The sequence below is a fragment of the Pelophylax lessonae genome (assembly GCF_965119305.1).
Source record: "Pelophylax lessonae genome assembly, chromosome: 2".
Classification (NCBI taxonomy): Eukaryota; Metazoa; Chordata; class Amphibia; order Anura; family Ranidae; genus Pelophylax; species Pelophylax lessonae.
Genome location: NC_138769.1, coordinates 461200585 through 461226974, shown reverse-complemented (window position 1 = coordinate 461226974; position 26390 = coordinate 461200585). Strand labels below are relative to the sequence as shown.

Here is a 26390-nt window from a genome sequence, read left to right as displayed (position 1 = left end):
GTCTGAATACAAACGCACGCCACACTTTTCAGATATTTATTTGTAAAAAATGTTGAAAACCATTTATAATTTTCCTTCCACTTCACAATTCTGTGCCACTTTGTGTTGGTCTATCACACAAAATCCCACTAAAATACATTTACATGTTTGGTTGTAACATGACAAAATGTGGAAAATTTTAAGGAGTATGAATACCTTTTCAAGGCACTGTATGACATCAGGACAGTCACGAGTCAAAGTGATCAATGCAACGTCAGGTGATGCAGGATAATGAATAAATAATATTTACGGAAAGAATAAAGCTATATTATTTTATGAAAAAGTTATTGTTGCTATGTGGTGCCTCCTAAAAAAAAAAAAAAAAAAAAAAAGTGTTTACAGATATGAATATTAATTAATGGATAAACAAATTGTACTACTACTGTGCATAGCTAAGGTGGTGGACTAGTGGGAGCTAGATAAAGCAGTGGGTTTGTATTAGTGTACTTGCAACAACACAGCTAAGTACTTTTTATGACACATTTTTTATTTACATAAATGTATTTACCCTCTTCGTCTAAGGTCTGAAATAGTCTGCTTAGTGGTTAGCTGTTCTATTTTTAAAAAAAAAAAAAAATATATATATAAAGGTCATGTGATCACTATTTTCTTTCTAGAACTGGTTAGTGCAACTGAGAAGGAATCACCAAAAGAAGACTTGGGAAGTGAACAGCAACTGCTCTCCCATCTGTTACCAGCAGCTGAGCCAAAAAAACAGCAAATTCATCGCATGTTCCTTCTGCGAGTTAAGCTTATGCATTTCGTTAACAGTCTGCACAATTATATGATGACCAGGGTTAGTTATTTACACTTGTTCTTTTTAGATTCATGGGGTTATACATTTTGAGCTCTAAAAATAATTTAGATAGATATAGGTTGATTTCTAATCATTGGGATTACATCGGCTACCAGGAGAACTTGTACAAACCAATTTGACGTCACTCTGTTAAAGATGATGATTACTTACGTGCCTGACAGGGACTCTAATCGTCACTCTTTGGAATAGTTAAGGCCACTGCTAGTATTTAACTTTAAAAGATATCATATACGTGGTCTCCTACTACACGCTGTGGTTCCACCGGCCAGCTCCTACATTTTTACAGGATACAGTAGAGATGTAGAGGGGCTTGCGGGAGGGATCACAGACTGCTGAGGAGGACCAGGTATCTGACATACTTGGAAGAGTTGGATGGGAAGATTTTGCTAAAGGCCATTACTCTGCAAGAAACAAAGATTGGAGTCTCTACCATCTGAACAGGATAAGTATTATTTTTCTTCTCTCACAAAATGACATTAGTTTTATATCTGTGATTTAGAAATACGGTTGCTTTAAAGAGGACCTTTTGTTATTCCCACAGTGTTAAATTTGGAAAGTCAAATTAGGTTATTTTTATTCCGTTTTATTCAAATCCTTACAGCAAAATTCAGCAGGCTCCTCAAACTAACTACTAAGTGGACCTGAACATAAAACATTTTGAAATGTTAATTCTTCTAAGCAATACCCTGAACACTATACCTTTTTGTCTTGATTCCGTCCTGAAATACAGCAGTGCACTTCCTAGAATGTGAGTGTGCCTAGACATCCTATGCCTTCAGCTTTATAGCTGCATATCAGCTAGGTACTGCTACTTCCAGCTGCTAGTCTCAAGATATTTGGCATCTCTGTGATTTTGAAATTTAATTTTTAGCCTAATTCTTTTAGGTTCTTTTCAAAACAAAGCTGATGTGTAAAATTGTTTTCCTTTAATTAGATCCTTCACAGTACAGGTTTGGAGTTCCAGCATCAAGTGGAGGAAGCAAAAGATCTTGATCAGTTGATTAAAATTCATTATAGATATCTTTCTACAATTCATGACCGCTGTCTTTTAAGGGAAAAGGTATGAAAGCACTGGTTGATTTCTATTCCTGTAATTTACATGGAGGCAGTAGGAACTATGTACTCACAGCAAATATGTTGCTTCACACTCCCTGCTGATTTTAACCACTTGCCGAGCACCGCACGACTATTTACTGCGGCGGTCAGCCCCGTACAGGCAAAGTGTCGTAGGACTACGTCGCTAGCCTGTGAGCCTTTAGGGGGCAAGCGCGCGCCGCCGGGGGCGCGCTCCCGCCCCCGCTCATTCCCTAACAAGTCCGCCAGCCACTCGCGATCTCCCCGTGGTGGCTGATGTAAGCAAAGCCGCCTGTCATTTTCCCTGATGTAAGAACAGAGATCATACGATCCTGCTATGTAGGATCATATGTCTCTCTGCGTACATCACTAGCCATACCCCTTTACAGTTAGAAGCACGCCCCTAGGGACACACTTAACCCCTGCTTTACCAATAAAGTTAACCCCTTCCCTGCCAGTGTCATTTTTACAGTAACAGTGCATATGTATAGCACTGATTACTGTAGTAATGTCACTGGTAACCCCAAAAGTGTCAAAAATGTCAGTCAAGGGTCAGATCTGTCCGCCGCAATGTCGCAGTCCCGCAAAAAAAATCGCAGATCGCCGACATTACTCGTTGGAAAAAAAAAACCACCAAAAATGACAAAAATCTTTCCCTTTGTTAGTAAACGCAATAACTTTTGCGCAAACGAATCAAAATACGCTTATTGCGATTTTTTTTTTTTGTTTACTAATCATATGTAGCAGAAAACAAATTGGCCTAAAATGTTAAAAAATTTAGATTTTTACATTTTTTTGGGGGGGAATTTCATATAAAAAATTTTTAAAAATATTGTTCTTCAAAATTGTCGCTCTTTTTTTTGTTTATAGCGCAAAAAGTAAAAATCGCACAGGTGATCAAATACCACCAAAAGAAAGCTCTATTTGTGGGAAAAAAAGGACGTCAATTTCATTTGGGTACAGCGTCGCACGACCGCGCAATTGTCTGTGTAAGTCACGCAGTGCCGAAACGCAAAATAGGGCCTGGTCAGGAAGGGGGTAAAATCTTCCGGGGCTTAAGTGGTTAACCTGGATTGCGCCAAGATGACCTGAATATTAAAGGCAGCACAGTGGCTAGTCCTCTAAGGGAGCATTATTTGCTTGTGCGTTCTCCATGGTTTGACACAGGATTCTTTTAGATGTGTTTTAAAGACAAACATCAGACCTACAAACGAATCCTACTTACAAACAGAGGAAGATAACAGGAAGTGAGGAGAAATCTACCCCTAGGAAGAGATATTCACTCCTGTAAGAGTTCTCATGGGAAAAAGGTGTCTCCACTGAAGCTTTATCACCAATCCTTGTTTCCACAACAACCCAAAATTTTTCAAAATCCAGTTGTCATAGGGACAGAAAGTGAGGTGAAATCTTCTGAACAAGGGGTACAAACAGCTAAACAAATGGTACAGGGGTGTTAACCCTTCCCTATGCTATCCAAAAATCGTAAAAAATATTTTTTTTTGCTGGAGCTACACTTAAATATTGTACCTGTTCCAACTTACAAACAAATTCAACTTAAGAACAAACCTACAGACCCTATCTGGTTTGTAACCCGAGGACCGCCTGTGTTCTGTAACTTACTGCAGAATTTATTAGCGGTAACTAAATGGATAAAATTGGTAAATTGTTATTTGCCATAGCATACTACACAAAGTACTTTTACAGGGAATATCTCTTAGTTTGTCAGAAGATGAAAAGCATGAGTATTTCTTGTGCTTAACTGTAAAATTACTGAAAAAATATCCATTGTTTTGAAGAAGTTGAATTCAGTTTATAAAGCAGAAAAATTTTGTATGAGAAAGAAGGCTATTTTGATATTGCCCTGCAAGGATTAAGCAGCATGAATGAGGATTTAAAAGTTTACTTAGAATTACAAATTGTGGAGGGCATTAACTTCTGTTAAAGTGGAGATTTGGGCAAAGAAGTTACTTATATGATGTAATTTGTCAGTAGGCTTAGCATAACTCTTTTTAGTTTCCCATACCATAGTTTTTTTTTTATCATTTAACAATTTTCAACAAAAATGATTGATTGTAACAGCTTTCAGATGTAATCAAGTGTAGGAAACTGTTTTAAATTGTGAAGCATTGTGTCTATAAAGCTGATGTGATTCAAAGAATGCAATGCAGCACAGAAATCCTAATATAGCGTGTAACTGAATAATATAACAAAAAAACAGTAGTTTAGTAATAAATAGGGGAGACATTAGGGTGATGATATATAAAGGGAGAGTCAGTGATGGGTAGGGAGGGGGGGGAGTTTGGGATTAGGGGTAGGGAAGGGTTTTTCTGGGGGCTCTATTAGGCGTTTGGGAAAGATGTATGATGTGTTTTAACAGACAGGAATTAAAACCAGGAGTAAGTGAATAGGTTAATTATGGCTGCAATGTTTTGGTAAATTTAGGGATGCAGTCCCGAACGATGGCTTCAATTTAGCAGTGGACCAAGGCCTACGTGATCCTGTTTTTTGGTTCTGTGAGATTAATTCCTGGGGTTTTCCAGGCTTTTGCTACTGTTTGCTTAGCTGTGGTTATAACCTTCAACAGGAGTTGGAATTGTGCATCTGTGATATCATGGAGTTCCTATTGAGTATTGCAATGGTTGAGTCTGGAATAAAAGACTTCTCAAGTAGGGTAGAGAAAATACTGAAGGTATCAGTCCAGAAATTGGTGGTTACTGGACAAGTCCACCAGATGTGTATATAGGTGCCTATCAGTTGGGTGGACATGAAGGAACAAATTTAGCTAATCTGGCAGGAACCGGGTATCTTGGGGATAGTACTTTGTAGGAAGTTTCCAAATCAGACACCCTCTGTGAGCAGGATTTAGTCATAGCCCATATTTCGGACCAACCTTCAAGTTCCAATGTGACAATGAGATCAGCTGCCTATTTATCCATATATGTGGGAGGGCTTGAGTAATGCTTGGATAGTATTTTACTCTAAGTCTTGAGATGAGGCCTGTGATTGTTGTATCTTCGATACGCATGCGTTCAAAAGAAGTGAGTTGATAATGAGAATAGACTGCGGGTGTAAAATGGATGTTTAAAAGTGTTTGATCTGGAAATATCTACAAATTCCCGCACTAGGTATTTTGTGGTTTTCTTGCAGTGTGTGGAAAGGGAAAATTTCATTCAGACCTGATAATTGCTGTAGTCCTAGTGTATTCTAGTAAAATGTATAAAGAACTAGGCAGAAAAAGACAGGGCATTATGCACAGGATAGAATGACAGGTTTTGGAGTTTAGGCAATAATGGGGTTAGACTGCTGCCTACAGGCAGATTGGAAAACAAAAATTAAATGTGACCCATAAGGAGGGTGGATATCTTTACTGCAGCTCTGCTGTTGTAAAGACTATCCTATTATTTCAATAGTACTGTTTTCTAAAAAATGATTTCTTCAATCAAGATTGCAGCTGAAGGTTCACCCTGCGATTTTTTTTTTTTTTTCTTTTTTCTTTTTTCTTTTTTTGGCCTGTAAATCATCTGAACCTGACTGGACATTGTATGGTTAGCTAGGAAGGGCCTTACTCTTGGCTCCTATTTCAATTGCAAAGCCTGGCATTTCAAGTCTGCCAAAATCTCAGTCAAGCCTCCCCCCATCTTTTTTTTTCCCAAAGTGGGGGGCCTCTCTTGACCTTTGCAGACGCTTGGACATTCCAGATGCCTGGGTGCAAGAGCTGGTGTCCCAGGGCTACAAACTGTAGTTTTGTTCTCTGCCCCCTCCTCGTTTTCTCACTTGTAAACTTGTCTCCCTATACAGACTAGCAGATCTCCATTGGGCTCAACAACGGCCTCACTTGTTCGCCTAGGTGTACAGCTATGCTCAATGATGAATTTAGCCCTTAAGTATATTTCCTGCAGGCATGAATAGTAACACATGTTAAAGCCTGTGTAAAAAAACAACTCACTGCAAACCTAAGAAAAGTGTAAAGATGTGAACACGTCCAATTAAACAGAGGGAAGGTATGGCTTTTTATTTTTTAAACTCAAGCATGCAGGTTGCCCTCACTTGTTTTTATAGATAGCTGTTTTGTGCCCCAGATGTTTGCGTACATGTACAACAGTGATTTCTTGTCCCTTTTCACCCTCCAGGCCAGAGAAATGAACTTTATAAGGGCACACTAGGTCACTAGGTGCACAGTCCTAATGCCAACTCAGTGACCCTACTAAGTAACAGGCTAGAATAGCATGCCAAGCTGAATAGCTCAATACACACAAGCTAGGTCTTTGCGGTTGGTCTTTACAATCCACTCATCTCAAGTGCAATGCTTCTCGGACTACTGTGGAAAAAAATAATACATGCACAAACCTTTTTCCCTGCAAAAATATGTGCATTTATTTATTTATTTTTCTTAAAGGTGAACTTAGCCTTTAAATAGAATCTACACCAAAGATACAGCAAGTGGTATTTTTAGCACAGCATAACAAAACCCGTATACAGTATGGGAACGCTGATCAATAGCCAGCCATAACTGTGTTTACCTGATTTGATATATATGACTTTTCACTAACACTGGAGTGTATATCGCTGAATTATTAAAATGTAATTTATTTTTTTATTTTTAGGTGAGCTCTGTAAAAGAAGCAATAATGAAAGTGATGAATGTTGTTCTGATGTTTGCTGATCGTTGGCATGCTGGTTTAGGAGCTTGGAAGTAAGTAAGGCTACAAATGCTGTCTTGCATTATTTATAAAGCTAAGAATGTTGTTTAGAGCTGAACTTCAGGCGAGCAGGTTAAATACACAGATGGAACACAAACATGACAGCTGTTTACCTGCCAAAGGATGTGTGCCTGTCCATTCAGTCCTGAGATTTTATACAGTTCTACCTTATAGCACAGACAGATTGGTGACCTGACATTTCTGTGTTGTAGTTAAGAAATGCAGATACGGTGCCTTGAAAATTATTCATATCCCTAAAATTTTCCAAATTTTGTCATGATGCAGCCAAAGACGTAAATGTATTTTATTGGGATTTTATGTGATAGACCAACACAAAGTGGCACATAATTGTGAAGTGGAAGGAAAATGATGAATGGTTTTCAAGATTTTTTTTTCAAATATTTGAAGTGTGGGGTGCATTTGTAATCAGCCCCCTTTACTCTACTCTAATAACCCTTCACTAAAATCTAGTGAAACCAAATGCCTGCCTACCTAATTAGTAAATCACCTGGGTTTAATTTATTCTCAGTATAAATACAGCTGTTCTGGGAAGCCCTTTAGAGCTTTAAGAGAACCTTAGTGAACAAACAGCATCATGAAGGCCAAGGAACACACCAGACAGGTCAGGGATAAAGTGGTGGAGATGTTTAAAGCAGGATTAGGTTATAAACAAATATTTCAAGAGTATGGCACAACTGCAAACCTACCAAGACATGGCCTGTCCACCTAAACTGACCGGCCAGGCAAGGAGAGCAATAATCAGAGAAGCAGCCAAGAGGTCCATGGTAACCCTGGAGGAGCTGCAGAGATCCACAACTCAGGTGGGAGAATCTGTCCACAGTAAAGCCCCGTACACACGTACCGATGGTCGGCTTACAAATGTTCCTCTTTTCTCCCCGGGATGTCGGTGTCTGCTGAAAAGTGCAAAGACAGCACAAGGACAGCACAAGAATTTTGTCCGCCGACTGCAGAAGTGATGTCATGTAATGGTTAACTTTCCCTGTGTTTTCTATTTTCTGAGCATGCCCAGTCTTGCAAATCTGCGGTCTGTCGGCCGAATTGTGTACTGACAGGCGAACAATCGTCCGTTCTGGTGTCGGCATACAAATATTTTCATGTTTGCAAGAAAGACTTTTGTCCGCGGATTGTGCGCAGACATCTGTCGGAGGCACCATACTAACACGCGTACAATCGGCAGATCCTTCGTCCACCGACGTTTGTATGCCGACGATCGGTACGTGTGTACGGGCCTTAAAACTATTAGTCGTGCACTCCACAAATATGGCCTTTATGGAAGAGTGGCAAGAAGAAAGCCATTGTTGAAAGAAAGCCATAGGCAGTCTAGTTTGCAGTTTCGCGAGAAGCCATGTGGGGGACACAGCAAACATGTGGAAGAAGGTGCTCTGGTCAGATGAGACCAAATTTAACTTTTTGGCCTAAAAGCAAAACGCTATGATTGGCAGAAAACTAACACTGCACATTACCCTGAACACACCATCCCCACTGTGCAACATGGTGGTAGCAGCATCACGTTTGGGGATGCTTTTCTTCAGCAGGGACAGGGAAGCTGGTCAGGGTTGATGGGAAGATGGATGGATCCAAATACAGGGCAATCTTAGAAGAAATCCTGTTAGTCTTCAAAAGACTTGAGACTGGGACGGAGGTTCACCTTCCAGCAGGACAACAACCCTAAACATACAGCCGGAGCTACAATGGAATGGTTTAGATCAAAGCATATTCATGTGTTATAATATCCCAGTCAAAGTCCAGACCTAAATCTAAATGAGAAACTGTGGAAAGACTTGAAAATTGCTGTTCACAGACACTCTCTATCTAATCTGACAGAGCTTGAGCTATTTTGCAAGGAAGAATGGGTAAAAATGTCACTCTCTAGATGTGCAAAGCTGGCAGAGACATATCCAAAAAGGCTTGCAGCTGTAATTCAAATGCCAAAATGTGTAAAATTTCAAGGGGTATGAATACTTTATCAAGACACTGTAGGTCACCTCCCTGTCCCTAGCCTGTCAATAGATTGTAGAAGGAGCTGTAATAGTACACGCGTCCTCCTGTTTTCTCCTCATATCATTTTTCTTTTCAACACATGCACTGCGTACAACTCATTGACTCTTTGTTCCACCCTTTCCTCTATCAGTCTGCAGTGCTAAAGACCACAAAAGACAACTATCGTGACCAATGCATGCACTTGCACATTGATTGCATTTAAAAATACATTTAACCACTAATAAATCAATGTATTTGTTGCTGTGTTTTTTAAATAAGTATTTATTTATAATCAAATATTATACCACTTTTAAAGTGATTGCAAAGGCACATTTTATTTAAAATTAAAATCCTGCTCTGGAGTCTCTTCACTACCCCTTCTTCTTACAAGTGCCCCCCCCCCCCCCCCCCCAAAAAAAAAGGAGTGTGCTGATGGTGCAGCTGTGCAGATGCAATCTCTAGCTGGGCTGTGTGCATTCATAGACACACACAGCATGGCTCTCCCACACCCACTGCCTCCTCCTCGCAGGATTTGATTGACAGCAACAGGAGGCTATGGCTTTTGCTGCTCTCAGCATGTCCTGTGAAAGCAGGAAGAGAAGAAGCAGTGATGCAGCCAGGGATAGCCCTGGATCAGTGAGAAGGAGGCATTTAAGTGTTTCGGGAAGGAGGGGGGAAAACAGGTTGTGGGATGTTTTTTTACCTAAATGCATAGAATGCATTGGGGTAAAAAAAAATGCTTTGGCTTTTGAACCACTTTAAATTTAAATGTTTGCCCAAATGTTTTATGCAGTGTTCTGTCAATCCATTGCATAATAAAAACATAAACATTTATTACAGATCTGTGATCTCTCACATGCCTATAATAAATGACAGGGGCAACTACTTTATAGCCCAGCTTTAATAGTGACATAAGTAATGTTGAGTATTCAGTCCAGTAGCTTGTGTCAAACTACAAAAGGTTCCTACAAAATCTTCTAAAACCGGCGTTTCACTTGAGGACTGCTTGTCTTCAATGAGAATCATACTGTATATTAAAAAAAGGGAAAATAGTTGTAATATGGTAGTACAGTAAAACCTTGGATTGCGAGCATAATTCGTTCTGGAAACATGCTTGTAATCCAAAGCACTCTTATATCAAAGCGAATTTCCCCATAAGAAATAATGGAAACTCAGATGATTCGTTCCACAACCATTTATTCATAAGTCCTTCAGTTTTATAGACCATATAAAAAGATTATAGCATTGCGATAGGTTATATAACCATAAAATGTCCATCCACAAATAGCCGCTTCCACAAGGGGATAAGAAGCAAAATCCAGCAGGAGCTACAGGGTATCAAAGAGAAGAGAGGCACCTCTAAGTGTAGCAATATGGTTCCATTTAACGAAGGTTCAACATTTCGCAACTCACATGGTTGATGAATAAAACAGGCACGTCTAAGTATGCAGGCATCCGGGGTAAAGCTCTCCACATACACCATCTTCTGCACCACCGGCTGCCAGTCTGTAATCCTGACCGGGAAGACCACCCTGCAGTAAATCGATCTGAAAGCGAGGGGCAGCATGGAAAGGATGACGTACATGGGGGTGTGGAGAACGGTCTATGTGGACAGCTTTAGCCTGGATGCCTGCATCCTTAGATGTGCCTGTTCCAATCATCAATCATGTGAGTTGCTAAATGTTGTACCTTCATTAAATTTAACCATATTGCTACACTTAGAGGCGCCTCTCTTCTCTTTTATACTTAGCTGTGACTTGAGGCTACTTGTATATCAAGACATCGCTTGTATATCAAGTCAAAATTTATTTGAAAATTTTGCTTGTCTTGCAAAGCGCTCTTAAACCAAGTTTTCTCTAGCGCTCATCGACAGACGTAGTCCTCGGTGATACACCACCTTCGGGTTATGTTACCTCCGCAGGAGCAGGACTAGACAGGAAATTAAAAAGCTCTGGCCACACCCTAGGGGCAGTCCCAGAGGGTATATCCTCTCTCTCTCTGCCTCAGCAAATCAGTTATTTTCTGTCTAGTTAGGAGTAAGGACCTAGATACCTTGCTGGGATCTTAGGTCCTGGCAAGAATTTTTTTCTAAAAGGATTTTTAGACAGCTTTTTTTCTCCAGTGTTCCTGTGAGATCTTCAAGCAAGAAAGCTGAACTGGGCGACGGGCTGGATGTTGAGATCCGGTGGTCACCCCAGTTCAGCCTACGAGCGCGTGCAGGCCATAGCTCCGCGCTGGGTCGGCCGCGACAAAGTCCCATTAAAAGGACTGAACCCGCGAGTTAAACGTCTCGCTGAAACGCCAAAGACCATGAGTCACGGCGTCCGTATCGGTCGACAGCCCTCCCGCCCCGGTGGAGAGGGGTACTGTCAGGAGTTGGTGCCCGCCTGGTTCCGGTATGGTGAGTAGCATGTTCCCCCTTTTTCCCTGACGGGTTTTGTGGTGAACGCGGGCCCCTCTCTGTATGGTAAGAAAGAGTCCTTTCTATCCTATAACATGTCACAAATCCTCCTACTTTGAGTGTGATTTTATGTGTGCAAAAAGCCAGGAGGCTTGGTTTGGGAGCTAACAATCTATTGTATACATGTTTTAAAGATGTAATCTGTGGCATTCTGGGAATCTTATGGGTTAAGTATAAGCTACCTACCAGTCAGAAGCCACGGACATGTAGACTGCCTTCCAAATCAGATCTCCAGCTATTAGCAGGCCTCCCGAACGGCCATGCGGTCCGCCAGGGCTGGTACCGCCAACCACGCCATATCCCCATGCAGAGAGAGTGTTGTGTGCCCTGCAGCACACCGCTAGTCAGCACAGGCCGCCGCCATTTTTTTTGCTGGATCGCACGAGCCGCCATTTTGGCGTAGCCTCGTGTCTCCAGCATGGGGGCGGCCATGTTTGAGGTGATCCTACACCTCGTGGAGCTTGGGGGAGGCGCCGGAAGGCGTGCAGAGGGGCGGAGCCGCCTCCCTTCTTCCTGGGCAGCCAGCCAAAAGACTTCCTGTTTGTCAAGACAGCGCTGTAAGCTGTTGCAGTTTAACTCTGAGCATCAAGTGGTGAGCCTGGGGGTCTATCTCTCTCTCTCTCTTGATCGATAGGGATCCCTAGCAGGTAACACTAAGGGGCTTTTTGTGGCGCTGGGGGTCAGAAAAAAAAAAAAAAAAAAAAAAAAAAGTTTTTTTCTTTTGAATTATATTATCCAGGAAGTAACTGGAGTTATCATGGACCCTGCCACACATATTCCCCCACCTGTTTCCCTCGAGGGGGCCTCGGGACCCGCCGGTGCACAGAGTATAGAATCATTTACAGCAATTTTGGAGTCTATGGTGGCTCGGGTGGAGGCGGCCTGTCAGGGACGGGGGTCAAGGAAGCGACCCCCGCCTACCCCTATACCATCTGACACCTCTGACTCAGATTCAGAGATGGTCACGGCAGTTGCAGGTTCCTCTGCAAGGGCTGTTATCCCAGGTAAAGCCCCCTCAGACAGTGAGGAGGACGCTTCTTCTCCTGCTATAATTCAGGAAGAAGCATTGGTGGACGCACTAGTTGTGGCAGTGCAAGAAACCTTAAAACTTGAGGCTTTACCGGCAGAGGCAACTGAAACAGAGAGGCCTTTCGGTACTAATAAGCCCATCAAGATGGCAAAGGCTTTTCCGGTACCTAAATGTTTTGGTAATCAGATTAAAGGAGAATGGGAGCATTCTAAACGTACCTTTACTATTTCCAAGCGTATTGCTAGACGCTATCCGTTTGAGGAATCCATCATTAAGAAATGGACGGTACCACCAGTCGTGGATCCGCCTATTTCCAGGCTGAATAAAGCCACGGTTATTCCAGTGGAGGACACTTCGTCCTTTAAGGATCCGGTGGATCGAAAGATAGAAGCAGAGTCCCGCACTATCTTTTCTCTGATAGGGTCAGCATTTAGACCAGTAATTGTTATTGGTCTAGTTTCCCAGACACTTACGGAATGGGCGAAAATGGTACGCCAAGATCTTAGGGGAAAAGATATTCCCCAGGAGACATCTGATTTGATGGAACAGATCATACAAGGGCTATGGTTTATCTGTGACGCAGCCTTGGACACAACTCCCTTATTAGGGCATGCATCTAAGTTAGCAGTGATCCTCAGACGTGTGCTGTGGTTAAAATGCTGGTCAGCTGACCTAGGTTCCAAAAAGACCTTGACCAATCTCCCTTTTCAGGGGAATCGTCTATTTGGGGCCAACCTAGATGAAATCATTAAGGATGCCACTGGGGGCAAGAGCACTTTCTTGCCACAGGCTGCAAAAGCTAAGGGACCTCGCAACAAGCGAGGACCTTTCTTTACCGCCCATAAAGGGCGCCCGGCTGGTACTAGCGGGAAAGGCAAGACTCCTCCAGGAGGATTCAAGAAGGGCTGGTCGGACAAGCAGAGGACCAACCCAGCCAGACCCGAAGCAAAGGAGTACACAGCCTGAAGGTGCGCCCCCACCCGGTTTCAGGGTGGGGGGACGTTTTCACCGGTATTCAGGACATCAGATCGAGCATCAACCACTACTACCGGTGCGATTCTTCCCTTCCAACATTTAAGTACCACAGGAAGCGGTAGTTACCGTTCCCTGAATAGATCTTTTCCTTTACCCTTTCCTAAGATTAGTCCCGATACCTCACAGGAATCGGATCTGGTTGACCAGATAGGCCAAGTAGCCTCTAGTCGGGTGACTTCGGTCCCTGAGGTTCAACCAGAAAAGATCACCCTTCCTGATAACTATCAGGTATCTGATAAATGTGTGGAAACAGAAAACGACCAGACTTTCTCGGATGGTCGGGGCCAGATAGCTCTAGGGACGCCTGGTTCAGATCCAATCAGCGCCAGTGGTCCTAGAAATTCTAGGCTGGCCTCCTCAAGCCGGCCTGGCCGACTTGGACATGCTAGTCGCAGACGTTCCGTGGGAACTTCGTCTCAGGGAGTGTCTGTGGTCTCTAGGACCAAGTTACCTTCGTGCTTTACAGTCGCTGGTTTTAATGGCCTGGCCATTGAGACCCAAGTACTGAAGGACAGAGGTTTGTCTACTTCTGTCATTCCTACCCTTATTAAAGCAAGGAAAGCGACTTCCAGCAAAGTCTATTATCACACATGGAAGACTTATATTGCGTGGTGCGAATCTTTAGGATTTCCTCCACGTACCTATTCGGTGTCTCGAATATTGGCCTTTTTGCAACAAGGGGTTGAGCAGAAGCTAGCCTTGAGCACCATCAAGGGTCAAGTTTCAGCATTAGCAATCTTCTTTCAGAAGCCGTTAGCTACCAAATCCTTGGTGCGGAATTTCATCCAGGGGGTGCGGCACCTGGCTCCTCCAGTCCGCGCGCCCTTACCGCCCTGGGATCTTAATTTGGTTTTGTCGGTTCTACAGAAACCTCCTTTTGAAAACATCAGGGAGATTCCCTTGCTTACTTTATCCCAGAAGGTGGCCTTCTTGGTGGCTATTACTTCTGCTCGCAGGGTGTCAGAACTGGCTGCATTATCATGCCAGTCCCCATACCTAGTGATTCATAGGGATAAGGTAGTACTTCATCCTAAGCCATCTTTTCTTCCTAAGGTGGTTTCAGATTTTCATCTGAATGAAGATATTGTACTACCTTCCTTGTGTCCTCAGCCCAAGCATCATCGGGAACATGCGTTGCATTCCTTAGATGTGGTTCGGGCAATCAGGGTATACCTGAAAGCTACGGAATCATTCCGTAAGACGGATTCACTTTTTGTGATCACGGATGGCCCCAGAAAGGGTTTGCCTGCATCTGCCGCAACCATTGCCAAATGGATTAGACAGACGGTGGTACAGGCTTATTCTATTAAGGGTCAGAGTCCTCCGTTCCCTGTTAGGGCGCACTCCACTCGAGCGCTCAGTACTTCCTGGGCCTTTCGCCATCAGGCGTCAGTGGTCCAGGTATGTAAGGCGGCCACCTGGTCGTCGGTACATACCTTTACAAAATTCTATAAAATTGATGTGACGGCATCGGCGGATGCCTCATTTGGCCGCAAGGTTTTGCAGGCCGCAATTTGAGGAGACCGGTGGTCTACCTCGAGGGTTTTTTTCTGTTTGAAAATCTTTTTGTTGAGTCTCATCATTAAGGATGAGCATTGTAAACTTCTAGTTGGCACCGGTTGGGCCTTCTAGATTGGGATTTGATTTCCATTTTCCCACCCCTCAGTTGTGATACTGCTCTGGGACGTCCCGAAGGTGGTGTATCACCGAGGACTACGTCTGTCGATGAGCGCTAGAGAAAAATGGATTTTTGTAAAATCTTACCGTAAAATCCTTTTCTCTTAGCTCATCGACAGACGTAGTCCCCGCCCCTCTGTTTTGGAGTTGGGTTGGGTTAAATTCTCTAAGCACTGCTTTTTCACATAACTGATTTGCTGAGGCAGAGAGAGAGAGGATATACCCTCTGGGACTGCCCCTAGGGTGTGGCCAGAGCTTTTTAATTTCCTGTCTAGTCCTGCTCCTGCGGAGGTAACATAACCCGAAGGTGGTGTATCACCGAGGACTACGTCTGTCGATGAGCTAAGAGAAAAGGATTTTACGGTAAGATTTTACAAAAATCCATTTACTCTCAAACCAAGGTTTTACTGTATAGTAATACAATAGTATAGTGATACAATCTAGCATTCTAAGGCTACCAAAATGTCCAACTTATTGCTGTGATAACCAGTAGTCAGATTTTAGTCTAGAAGATTTCAAGTACTGAACCCTAAGGCCTCTTTCACACTTGTATGACCTGAAAGTCTTGCGACTTAAAGCAATGTCTGTGTAATCTTGAGGTCTTTGGACCTCAAGTCGCATCAAAGTCTGACCAAAGTAGTTCAGGGACTACTTTGAAGGCGCACAGATATGAATGGTACTCATTGGAAATCATAGGGTACGACTTGTCATGCGACTTTACAGTCCCAAGTGGCAGGACAAGTCGCACAAGTGTGAAAGGGGCTTTGTTCCGTATGTGAAATAAAATAATACATGCAGCTGGATATTAGCCATTTCAGACTTGTATGAAAAGGTAGCATTGTGTAATATTTTGCTACAATATACAGTCTTTTAACCACTTGCCGACTATAGTACTACGTCGCTTGCCTGTGAGGCTCTAGGGAGGGAGCGAGCGCGCGCTACTGGAGGCGCGTTCCCGCTCGCTCACTGACCCCCCCCCCCCCCCCCCGCACGAGTCCCCGCCTGTCATTCTCCCCTGTGTAACAGCACAGATCATACGGTCCTGCTATGTAGGACCGTTGATCTCTGCTGTTACACACACAGCTACATCCAATCACAGTTAGAATCACGCCCCTAGGGACACATTTAACCCCTCCCTCTCAAAGTTAACCCCTTCCCTGCCAGTGTCATTTTTACAGTAACAGTGCATATATAGCACTGATTACTGTAGTAATGTCACTGGTAACCCCAAAAGTGTCAAAAATGTCAGTCAAGGGTCCGATCTGTCCGCCGCAATGTCGCAGTCCCGCAAAAAGAATCGCAGATCCCGCCATTACTCGTTAAAAAAAAAACAATAAAAATGACAAAAATCTTTCCCTTAGTTAGTAAACGCAATAATTTTTGCGCAAACCAATCAAAATACACTTTTTGCATATTTAGCAGAACAACATATGTAGCAGAAAACAAATTGGCCTAAAATGTTAAACTTTAATTTTTACATTTTTTTGGGGGGGAATTTTATATAAAAAATGTGAAAAATATTGTTATTTTTGCAAAATTGTCGCTCTTTTTTTGTTTATAGCACATGATCAAAAAATCGCACAGGTGATCAAATACCACCAAAAGAAAGCTCTGTTTGTGGGGAAAAAAAGGACGTCAAATTCGTTTGGGTATAGCTTTGCACGACCGCGCAATTGTCCGTTAAAGTCACGCAGTGCCGAATCGCAAAATAGGCCCTGGTCAGGAAGGGGGTAAAATCTTCCGGGGGTTAAGTGGTTAAAGGTTTAGAGTATTTCATAGGATGGAGGGTTTGGATGGTTAGAAAATCTACTAGCTGCAAAAGTTTTTGGTTATAAAGATTTTCTGTAACAGCTAATGTGTCTTTTTTTTTTTTTTTTTTTTTTTTTTTTTTTTTTATTCCAGGGCAGAATCTATTGTGAAGATGGAATCTGACTTTACAAACTGCCACAAATTTCTTGTCAAAGTATTAAATAAAGCAGTCTGTAGAGGATCATTTCCACACTGTAAGTACATTGCTAATATACACACAACAATTTGTTCATTATAACCATAAGAGTTATGAGTTGTATCAAAAAACTGCTATTGCATTTGCAAGCATTTTACCTTTTCTCAGTGCAAATTTGGGAAAACAGTTGGCGTTTGGAAGGAGCGATTTGTGTTTTTGTATAATTTTTTTTTTAATCAAACGAAGATTTATTGTAATCACATTTAGGGCATATGGGAGATTCACGCCTACCCCAAGCATGCAGCTGTACTGGAGTTCTATACGTACGATGAAGAATAAATAGGTGGGACAGTTTCTGAGCTGCTGATACTCACACCAGTGGGACGACAGCCAAAATATGCTCCCATCTCTCCTCATCTATTGGTCCAACATCACTCCCCTACTTCCCTCTGCAGGGCAGAAGATCAGAGGCCTGAATACATGCCAATAAGTGTACGTAGGTCCGAGAAGTAATACCTTTTGTCTCTTTCTGGATTCTAAGAAATTGGGTTCCACCAATTGCATGGAAGAGTGTCTGCCCTGCACAGAGATGGCATGATGTAGTTGCAAATATAGATAATAAGAAGTGCGTGGCAACAAACTCTTCCCGGAGCCAGTCAAATCACTTTAACCCATAATCGGTAAACAACTTAGAAATATATTTGACCCCAGCATCTTTCCATTTAGAAGAGATACTAAGCTTTGCTATTTCAACATAAAAAGGGTTATGCCAAATAGGTGTAGAAGAGAGAACCCTGCCAATCCTAGTCTTTGCTTAACCGTAGCCCAGAGTTTCATCAATAATTGGATCACTGGGTAGTTGGAAGCGATAGTAGAAAATTCAGTTTCCATAAGGGACAAAGCTGAATATTCAGTAAATGGGCTAATCAAAAATTCTTTGGATGAGTCCGTTATTGAGGGTAGGTCCCCGCCTGTAAAATGCTGTAACTGTGCAGCTAGAAAATAGGTTTGTGGGTGCGGTATTGCCATACCCCCTTGATCTTTGGGATAATGTAAGATTTTTGGATTGATACGGGCTACCCCATTTTTCCATATAAGTGCTCTAAATTTTAAGTCAATATTTATTAATTTATTTATTTCAGGTACTTATATAGCGCTGTCAATTTACGCAGCACTTTACATATTCGTTGTACATTCACATCAGTCCCTGCCCTCAAGGAGCTTACAATCTAAGGTCCCTAACTCACATACATACACAGTAGGGCCAATTTTTTTTATACATGATCCAATTAACCTACCAGCATGTCTTTGGAGTGTGAGAGGAAACCTGAGTACCCAGAGGAAACCCACGCAGGCACAGGGAGAACATGCAAACTCCAAGCAGGTAGTGTTGTAGTTGGGATTCGAACCAGCAACCCTCCTGCTGCTAGGTGAAAGTGCTAACCACTACACCACTGTGCCACCCTACAATACGTTTGAACCAATAGCTGGGTATCCATACAGGGGAATTATATAGGACATACAATAACTGCGGTGCCCATACCATCTTATCGGGCTTATAAGGGTAGCTTGCACCAGCTAGCACACTTATTTTTACATTTCTGCAGAACAGGTTTGAGATTCAAAGATACGTAATCCCATGGACCACCCATTACTACTATACAAAAGGGTTACAATCTGCACTTGAGCTACACAGTCCTGTAAAGTGGTAGGCAATGAATCCAAGGGAAGAAGGACTAAATTGTGCCAATTAATGGAGAAGCCAAAGTACCTACCGAATCGATCTATAATTTTCATTACTGATGACCGTAATAATAATAAAGTGTCATCGGCATATAGTGAAATTTTGTCTTCTCTATGCCACCTTTTAAACCGAATGACATCTGGTAAAGCTCTTACTATTGCTGCCAATGGTTTCAAGGCTAAGGCAAAGAGCAGGGGTGACAGGGGACACCCCTGCCTTGTGTTGTGGTATTATGGGAAGGCCTCTGCTATGGAATCATTTATCCTAATTCTTGCCCTAGGTTCTGCATAAAGAAGTTGTATTCATGATATGATGGAATTTCTGAGTCCAAATTTATGTAGGACCGCCCGCAAGTATTGCCACTTGACGCAGTCAAAGTCCTTGGCAGCGTTGAGGGGAAAAGAGGCTGTGTTCCCGGGAGTTGAATATTTAGAAAAAGCCTTTGTATATTTAATGCCGTATACCTGGTCGGGATGAACCCAGACTGGTCTACGTGAACCAATTCAGAGATCACCCCTGCCAGTCTATTAGCCAAAACCCTGGCCAACATCTTGACGTCAGAGTTGCGTAGGGAAATAGGCCTATACGAATCGGTGTATAAGGGATCCTTTTATATGTTGCAGAATAACATGAAAAACAGCGTACAGTAGGATATTGTCCCTCCATCTCTCAAACAGAGTTCATCAATCAGTCTGGCAAATGGGGTAGGTCCACCCATGACTGTATTGCGACCAAGATGTGACAAGAGTTATTAAATGTTTTGTTTAAGACATTGTTAAAGTCCCCCATTACCAATATGGGGAGATTGTAGTGAGGGGCCATAAATTGGACCAGGTTTTTCAAGCATTCAGGAGAGAATGGTGGAGTAACATACATGTTTGCAATAATGCAAACCATCCCTGCTAATTTACATAGCAAAAAGATAAAGCGACCTTGATCATCTATATGTGAATGCAATAAATGAAAGGGCACTGTATTTGAAATCAAAGTACTAACTCCTCTAGAGTAAGTAGTGTGCATGGAGTGAAATTGCGTTCCATACCGATAGCCATTGCCTGAACAAAGGATAAATATTTGCTATGACCCTAGAACAGTGGTTCTCAAATCCGGTCCTCGGGACCCACCAACAGGCCAGGTTTGCAAGATAACTAAATTACATCACAGGTGATCTCATTTGCTTCTCAGTGATTGCAGTATTCTAGTCTGCATCCCCCAAGGTAATACTTAAAATCTGGCCTGTTAGTGGGTCCCGAGGACCGGATTTGAGAACCACTGCCCTAGAATAGCTAAGTTATAGGGAATCAATAGACATGTTAATTGTTCCTAAGTAGTATCCTGAAAAATTTACCTATTTTATCTGGAATTCCTTACGAAAAATAGCAGTGTCTTATACAGTATGTGAGGGTGCTTAGGCACTCCTGTTCCCATAGTGTCATAGCTGTATATCTGCAATTAGAGATCTGAGGCTCTGCTGTCTCTTAACGCTAGTCTAAATCTGTCCATACACTGATCGATATCCAGCCAGTTTAGCAGGGACCGGGGTTATTTTTAATCAGTGTGTGGCTGCCCCTACTTGATGATTGATCAACTTCTGTTAAAGAGACATGCTGGAAACCTTTTCTTGATCAGTGCTGCCTCATTTGTGTGAATGGAAGAATCTGTGTTTTTGTTTTTTTTTCTCCAGCAGGCTGAATGGAAATAAAAGCAAAAAAAATAGTAAATTGCCAGCTTTAGAAGAGTTAGATGTGGTGATGTCACTGCTGTGCTGCTCACTGTTCATGCTGGATGCTCAGAAATGGGGAAGCAAAACCTTGGCTTTACCAAAATAACTTCCTCCACCCAGATACAGCCCAGAACAAGACATTGTAAGTCATTAAAGAGGAGCTAAAGGGTTCTTCATATAAAAAATGTAAAGTCAGCAGCTACAAATACTGTAGCTGCTGATTTTAATATTAGGACACTTCCTGTCTAGAGATTCCGCAGTGTCTTCATCTGAGCTGATTTTGAACGCCATTCATTGTAAAGCCCCGTACACACGTACCGATGGTCGGCATACAAATGTTCCTCTTTTCTCCCCGGGATGTCGGTGTCTGCTGAAAAGTGCAAAGACAGCACAAGGACAGCACAAGAATTTTGTCCGCCGACTGCAGAAGTGATGTCATGTAATGGTTAACTTTCCCTGTGTTTTCTATTTTCTGAGCATGCCCAGTCTTGCAAATCTGCGGTCTGTCGGCCGAATTGTGTACTGACAGGCGAACAATCGTCCGTTCTGGTGTCGGCATACAAATATTTTCATGTTTGCACGAAAGACTTTTGTCCGCGGATTGTGCGCAGACATCTGTCGGAGGCACCATACTAACACGCGTACAATCGGCAGATCCTTCGTCCACCGACGTTTGTATGCCGACGATCGGTACGTGTGTACGGGCCTTAAGGGATACCAGCAGTGAAGCCTTGCAGCTTCACAGCCGGTTCTCTACTGCCCATGCGTGAAGAGACATGCTGAAAACTTTTTCTTGATCATTGGCCCCTCCTTTGTGTGAATGGAAGAATCTGTGGTGTTTTTTTTTTTTTTTCTTTTTCTTTTTTCTCCAGCAGGCTGAATGAAAAAAAAATAGTCTATTGCCAGCTCTAGGATTTGATGATGTCACAGAGTTAGATTTGGTGATGTCACAGGTGTGCTGCTCATTTTTGTGGAGGCTCAGAAATGGGGAGGTCATCAGGAAGTAGGAGTGGGTACCTGTCAAAACCAGGTACCCGCTCCCCCCCCCCCCCCGAAAGGTGCCAAATGTGGCAGTGAAGGGGGGAGGAGGCAAACAAGCAGAGCTTCCCGTTTTGGGTGGAGCTCCACTTTAATGGAGAAAGGTCTGTGGCAGGATTATCACAGGCAATGCTAGTGACTAGTCCTTTGCCCTCTGCACAGGTTCCAGAGTACAGTTCTTTTAAAGCAAAGTAGCATATTGAATAGTGATATCCTACAACATGCAGTTGACCTCGCCAGTAATCCCCACAGAAAGCCAACAGTATCTGTAATTGTTTTCAAATATGGTGTCTTTTATTAAAAAAAAAAAAAAAAAAAGGTGACGTTCAAAAAACAATTAACTTCTATAATTCTGTTACAGTGGAGTCTTTAGCTTTATCGCTAATGGCTGGTATGGAACAAAGTTAGCACCAGTGTGAATAGAAGACCGCGAAGGCAGCTCATTCATTCATGAAGCAAATTTATGTGTACTTTAATGTAAATAAAAGAGAGGTTTTTGAAATTAAAATATTGTGTACCATATATCACTGTTAAATATTTTTTGTTAAATCTCAATGTTTGCATCTGTAAATAAAGACATCTTTTTATATAGGTTTGTATTATTACCATTAAAAAATGCTTTTCTTTTCAGTCATGGTGTGTCTGCTGTTGGCTAGTAATGACTGACTCGCTCAGCAAATTTTGATTTAAAAGGAAAATAAAACGTAGAACTGACTGTAATACACTCACAATATTGGTGGGTCTGCTATCCTATAGATAATCATTCTGACCAGAACTTTGCTTTCATATAATCACAGCGCACAATCTCAGGCAGCATAGAGAACCCATATCACAAATTCAATAATAATTCAGCTTTTCTTAAAAAAATATATATTTTTTTTGACTGTAAGGGAGAATGATTGATTATGCTGTGTTAAAATAAAAAAATGTGCTTATTGCGAAGTATTAAGCAGGCATTCTTTATAAATCGATATTATTCTTTGAACAGAAGGTCCCTTCCATTTCAGAGACACAAAGCATTGATTTCCACAGTCCTGGAAATGGCCCAGATGCTGAATAGCAATTTGGCTGTATTTTGCTGTAATGTGTGAGCAGCTATCTAAGCCTCACCAAAGGCTAGGCACGTGAACTATGGGACAATGCACACAGCTTCTGTATCTAAAGATGTGTAAGGCAGTGTTGCATCCAAAGCAAAAAAAAAAAAAAAGTAAATATAAATTTGAATGCAGAAATTTACATTTATACACAAGTACATGTGAACATGCACTGGCAACTAGAAGGGGATGAAGGAAAACTATACACAAGGTCTTTACGTAACCTAACTTGCGTTTTGTTACTTAGAATCTTTCTGCCAGCTACAACCTGCGTTTAAATATCAGCAATCTATTTCATCCGTGTGCAAGAGGCCCTATCATCCAGCCAGCATGTGGCGCTCTACTGCTTACCACACATTTTCTAGTTTCTCCTTGCCTCAGTGATATAAAAAACACTGTTTATATCTGACAACACGTTACAGTCTGATTGTGCGATTGCCTTTGGATCTACCAACAACTGTATAGTGCAGAAGCCTAACTGGGTACCAATTGATTGGATAGTTTAGGTAAATCCCCAGTTTATATTAGTTTTTGTAAATCTAAAAGAGATTGTACTGTACAGGCAGTATAGTGATTGTACAGTCTAATTGTAGTGTGTATGGTCAGCTTTACAGAGAATGGTGTTAAGGTTGGAATTTACAGATACAGCCAAATGAGAGTGTGACAATTAAGTAACAGCTTCGGGAAGTAGAAAAGCTAACCCTCTTCCCTGAAGATGCTCCTTGCAATCTGGAATAGGTTTCAGAGCTTAATGTAAATCCAGTGTAGCTGTAGTGGACAGCATTAGCTGTTCTTCCAGGCCCCATCCCCCAGCTCCCTTGTCACTAGCTGTGATTGACAGCAGGGGGAGCCAGTAGCTCTTGCTGCTGTCTCTGAGCCAATGAGGTGGGAGAGAGCCTTTGCTCTTGTGCACAGCCTTGGATTGAGATCGGGGTTAGGTAAGTATAAGGTGGGGCTGGGGGGGGGGGGGGGGGGAACGCATGCAGAAGTTTTTATCAGCCTTCACAACCACTTTAATGCATGAAATGCATTAGGGTAAAAAAAAAAACTTTCGTGTGCAGCTCCCCCCCAGCCTCCCTAAATACTTCCCTCAGCCCAATCTCGATCCAGCGCTGCTCTCTTTCTCTCTCTCTCTCTCTCCCCCTCATCACTGGACTCAGAGCAGAGGGAGCCATTGACTCCTGCTGCTGCTGTCAGTCAAACCCAGTGACGAGGGAGGAGGGGACAGCAAGAGACACATACAGCGCACAGCATAGAGCCCACAATTATGCCTCCATAGTAAGCTGATTCCTATGGTGGCACGCGAAGAACAGGAGGAGCCCAGAGCGCTGGTGGGGGTCTCCAGAATAGTAGGATCAGGGCCACTCTGTGCAAAACAAATGCACAGAGCAGGTAAGTATAACAGGTTTGTTTTTTGAAGGGGTGGAGGCTTTACAATCACTTTAAAGGGTAACTCTACTTTTGTGGGAAACTCGCAATGGCAAATAATTAAAAAAATATGTATACTGTCTGTTTCAATCTGCAGCTCTGTAATTTCTTTTGTAAAGTTATATGCAATAAGGCAGCCTGGAGGCATTTTGTACAAAGACAGTGTATGGGACGCCCGCCCCCAGGAATTTTAATTCTTGCCTATGTGATTGGCTCACTGATTTTTCTCAGAAGTCTGCACTAAGATACAAATCAGATTTTGGACATCCTTGCATCCTCTGCAACAAAAATATAATTTTGGTGAGATACTCCCAAGGGGTTAATCACGTCTAAAGGGATTTCGACAGGCAGCCTCTTCTCATTCCTGCTGCTGACTGTGGCAGAGTCACCCTTTTGACATCGCCCCACCACACATCAATGAATCTTTAACAAGCCCTGTAACCATGCTATGGCTACCAACAGCAACATACAAAGTGAAAATAATCAAGCTCTTATTCAATCTTTTTTCCCCAAGTTTGCTGTTTTAACCATCTCGGATATAACAAAAATGGATAATATAAGTTGTTTCCAGCACACATCTGTGAAAAAAAAAAACCACAGAATGCATTAAGGTGAAAAAAACAAGGCTGGGTTTACACTTATGCGATTTGGATATGGTTTTTTCTGAAATCAATTCGCATGACAGGAGAGTGTGCCTAGCTCTCAATGGAGCAGATTGCACAGGGGTCCTGTGGGTCTTTGGCTCCGTTTCAGGTCCGAATTCAGGCAAAAATTTGGGCCTGATTTGTCCCTGAAAGGGAGAATAGGTACGCACACGTACGCACCAGACTCCTGCTGTGAGCCACATCTGTATTATATGTGAACCCAGCCTAAGGCTTTACTATCACTTTAAAGCACTATGAGGTACCCATTATTTTGCTGTGTTCCTACTCAATCTTGAAAGCTTTGTACTATGATACTCATGTTCCGTTGTTTTGTTTTACCTCTCTGGCTCGGTTCACACTTGTGCAATCACAGACATTGCATGTGATTCACACCGCATTGCTGTGCAGATCACATGCCATGGCTGTGCGATGCAAATTCAGCCATACAAACTGTATGGCTGAAATCGAATCGCACTCGCACCACAATGGTGCAGGACCCTTTTTTTTGGTCTGCACTAGAATCGGATTGCATGGAATGCAATCCGATTCCTGCACCATTTGACAGTTCGCACTGCGATTTGCAAACCGATCTGGGGGTGTTATTAACTTTACATCCTGTGTTTTGCTGCAATTCTGGAATTGTGGGCAGAATCGCCTATGTGTGAATGGAGCCTTAAAGCGGAGTTCCACCCTGGTTATACATTTTTTTACAAAAATACCCCCGGGACAGTCAGGGCTAGCACATTCCACAATGGCTAGCCTCTGATCTGTCCCGGGTTGCACTTACCTTTCAGGAGAAATACTTACCTTGAAATTGTCTTCTCCAGCGCTGCCATCTCAGGTGTGGGCAGCTTGAAGCCAGCACGATCCTCTTCCGCATCCTCTTCGGTCCTCTTCCTCCTTCTTCGGTCCCACGATGCACTGCACCGGCCTCGACGTCACTTCCGGGTCACGCGCGTCATCCCTCCACAGCTTCTGGGCATGCCCAGAAGCTGTTTAGAAGGGAATGACGCGCGCGCCCCGGAACTGACGTCGGGGCCGGTGCAGGCGCAATGATTCCTGGGAGCGATGACGTTCAGCTCCCAGGAATCATTGCAAAAGCCAGGAAGTGACGAATCGCTGTGGCCGCCGAGGGGAGGAAGAAGGAAGTAAGGTGAGTATATTTTCTCTAAAAGGTAAGTGAAAAAAAAAAAAAAATTGCGATTATCCATTTGTTTTTCAGGTGACCGGGAGCGAGAAGATGGAGGTAAGTATAAATTTTGGGTGGAACTCCGCTTTAAGGTTCCAATGACATGATGGTCGAGGGGGGCATTTACTAAAACTAGAGAGTGCAAAGTCTGGTGCAGCTGTGCATGGTAGCCAATTAGATTCTAACTTTAGCTTGTTCAATTAAGCTTTCATACACAGAGTATAGCTGTGCCCACATAGTGTGAAGCTGTGCATACACAGGGTGAACCTGTACCCACATAGTGTGAAGCTGTGCTCACACAGGGTAAAGCTGGGCCCATACAGGGTGAAGCTTCGCCCACATAGTGTGATGCTGTGCCCATACAGGGTGAAGATGTGCCCACATAATGTGAAGCTGTCTATACACAAAGTGAATCTATGCCCATACAGGGTGAACCTGTGACCATACAAGGAGAACATGTGCCCACATAGTGTGAAGCTGTGCCCACACAGGGTGAACCTGTGCCCATACAGGGTGAAGCTGTACCCACCCAAGGTGAAGCTGTGGCACACACGGGGTGTAGCTGTGCCCACACGGGATGAAGTTGTACCCACACAAGGTGAAGCTGTGCCACACAGGGTGAAGCTATGCCCACACGGGGTAAAGCTGTGCCCACAAGCAGTCTCCGCAGCGAGTGGCAGCACAGCCAGCGAGCGTTGTCCCGCAGCTGGTGGGCGTGGTGTGAATCCGTGATGTGGAGGCGGGGTCTCGG

The 26390-nt window shown here is 42.9% G+C and overlaps 1 protein-coding gene across 2 annotated transcripts in view; it reads left to right on the top strand.

Annotated features, from left to right (window-relative positions):
* TUBGCP5 (tubulin gamma complex component 5) overlaps window positions 1–21794 on the top strand; it is a 69752-nt gene extending 47958 nt beyond the window's left edge. Inside the window, exons 19-23 of one of the 2 annotated variants that reach the window (XM_082245920.1) lie at window positions 657–835; window positions 1791–1916; window positions 6535–6623; window positions 16737–16837; window positions 21646–21794. In XM_082245920.1, the coding sequence (XP_082102046.1) occupies window positions 657–835; window positions 1791–1916; window positions 6535–6623; window positions 16737–16837; window positions 21646–21692 (542 nt within the window). In that variant the 3' untranslated portion in view covers window positions 21693–21794. The remainder of the gene's footprint in view (window positions 1–656; window positions 836–1790; window positions 1917–6534; window positions 6624–16736; window positions 16838–21645) is intronic. The other variant, XM_082245919.1, reaches the window with a different exon arrangement.
* The last annotated feature ends 4596 nt before the right edge of the window (window positions 21795–26390 follow it).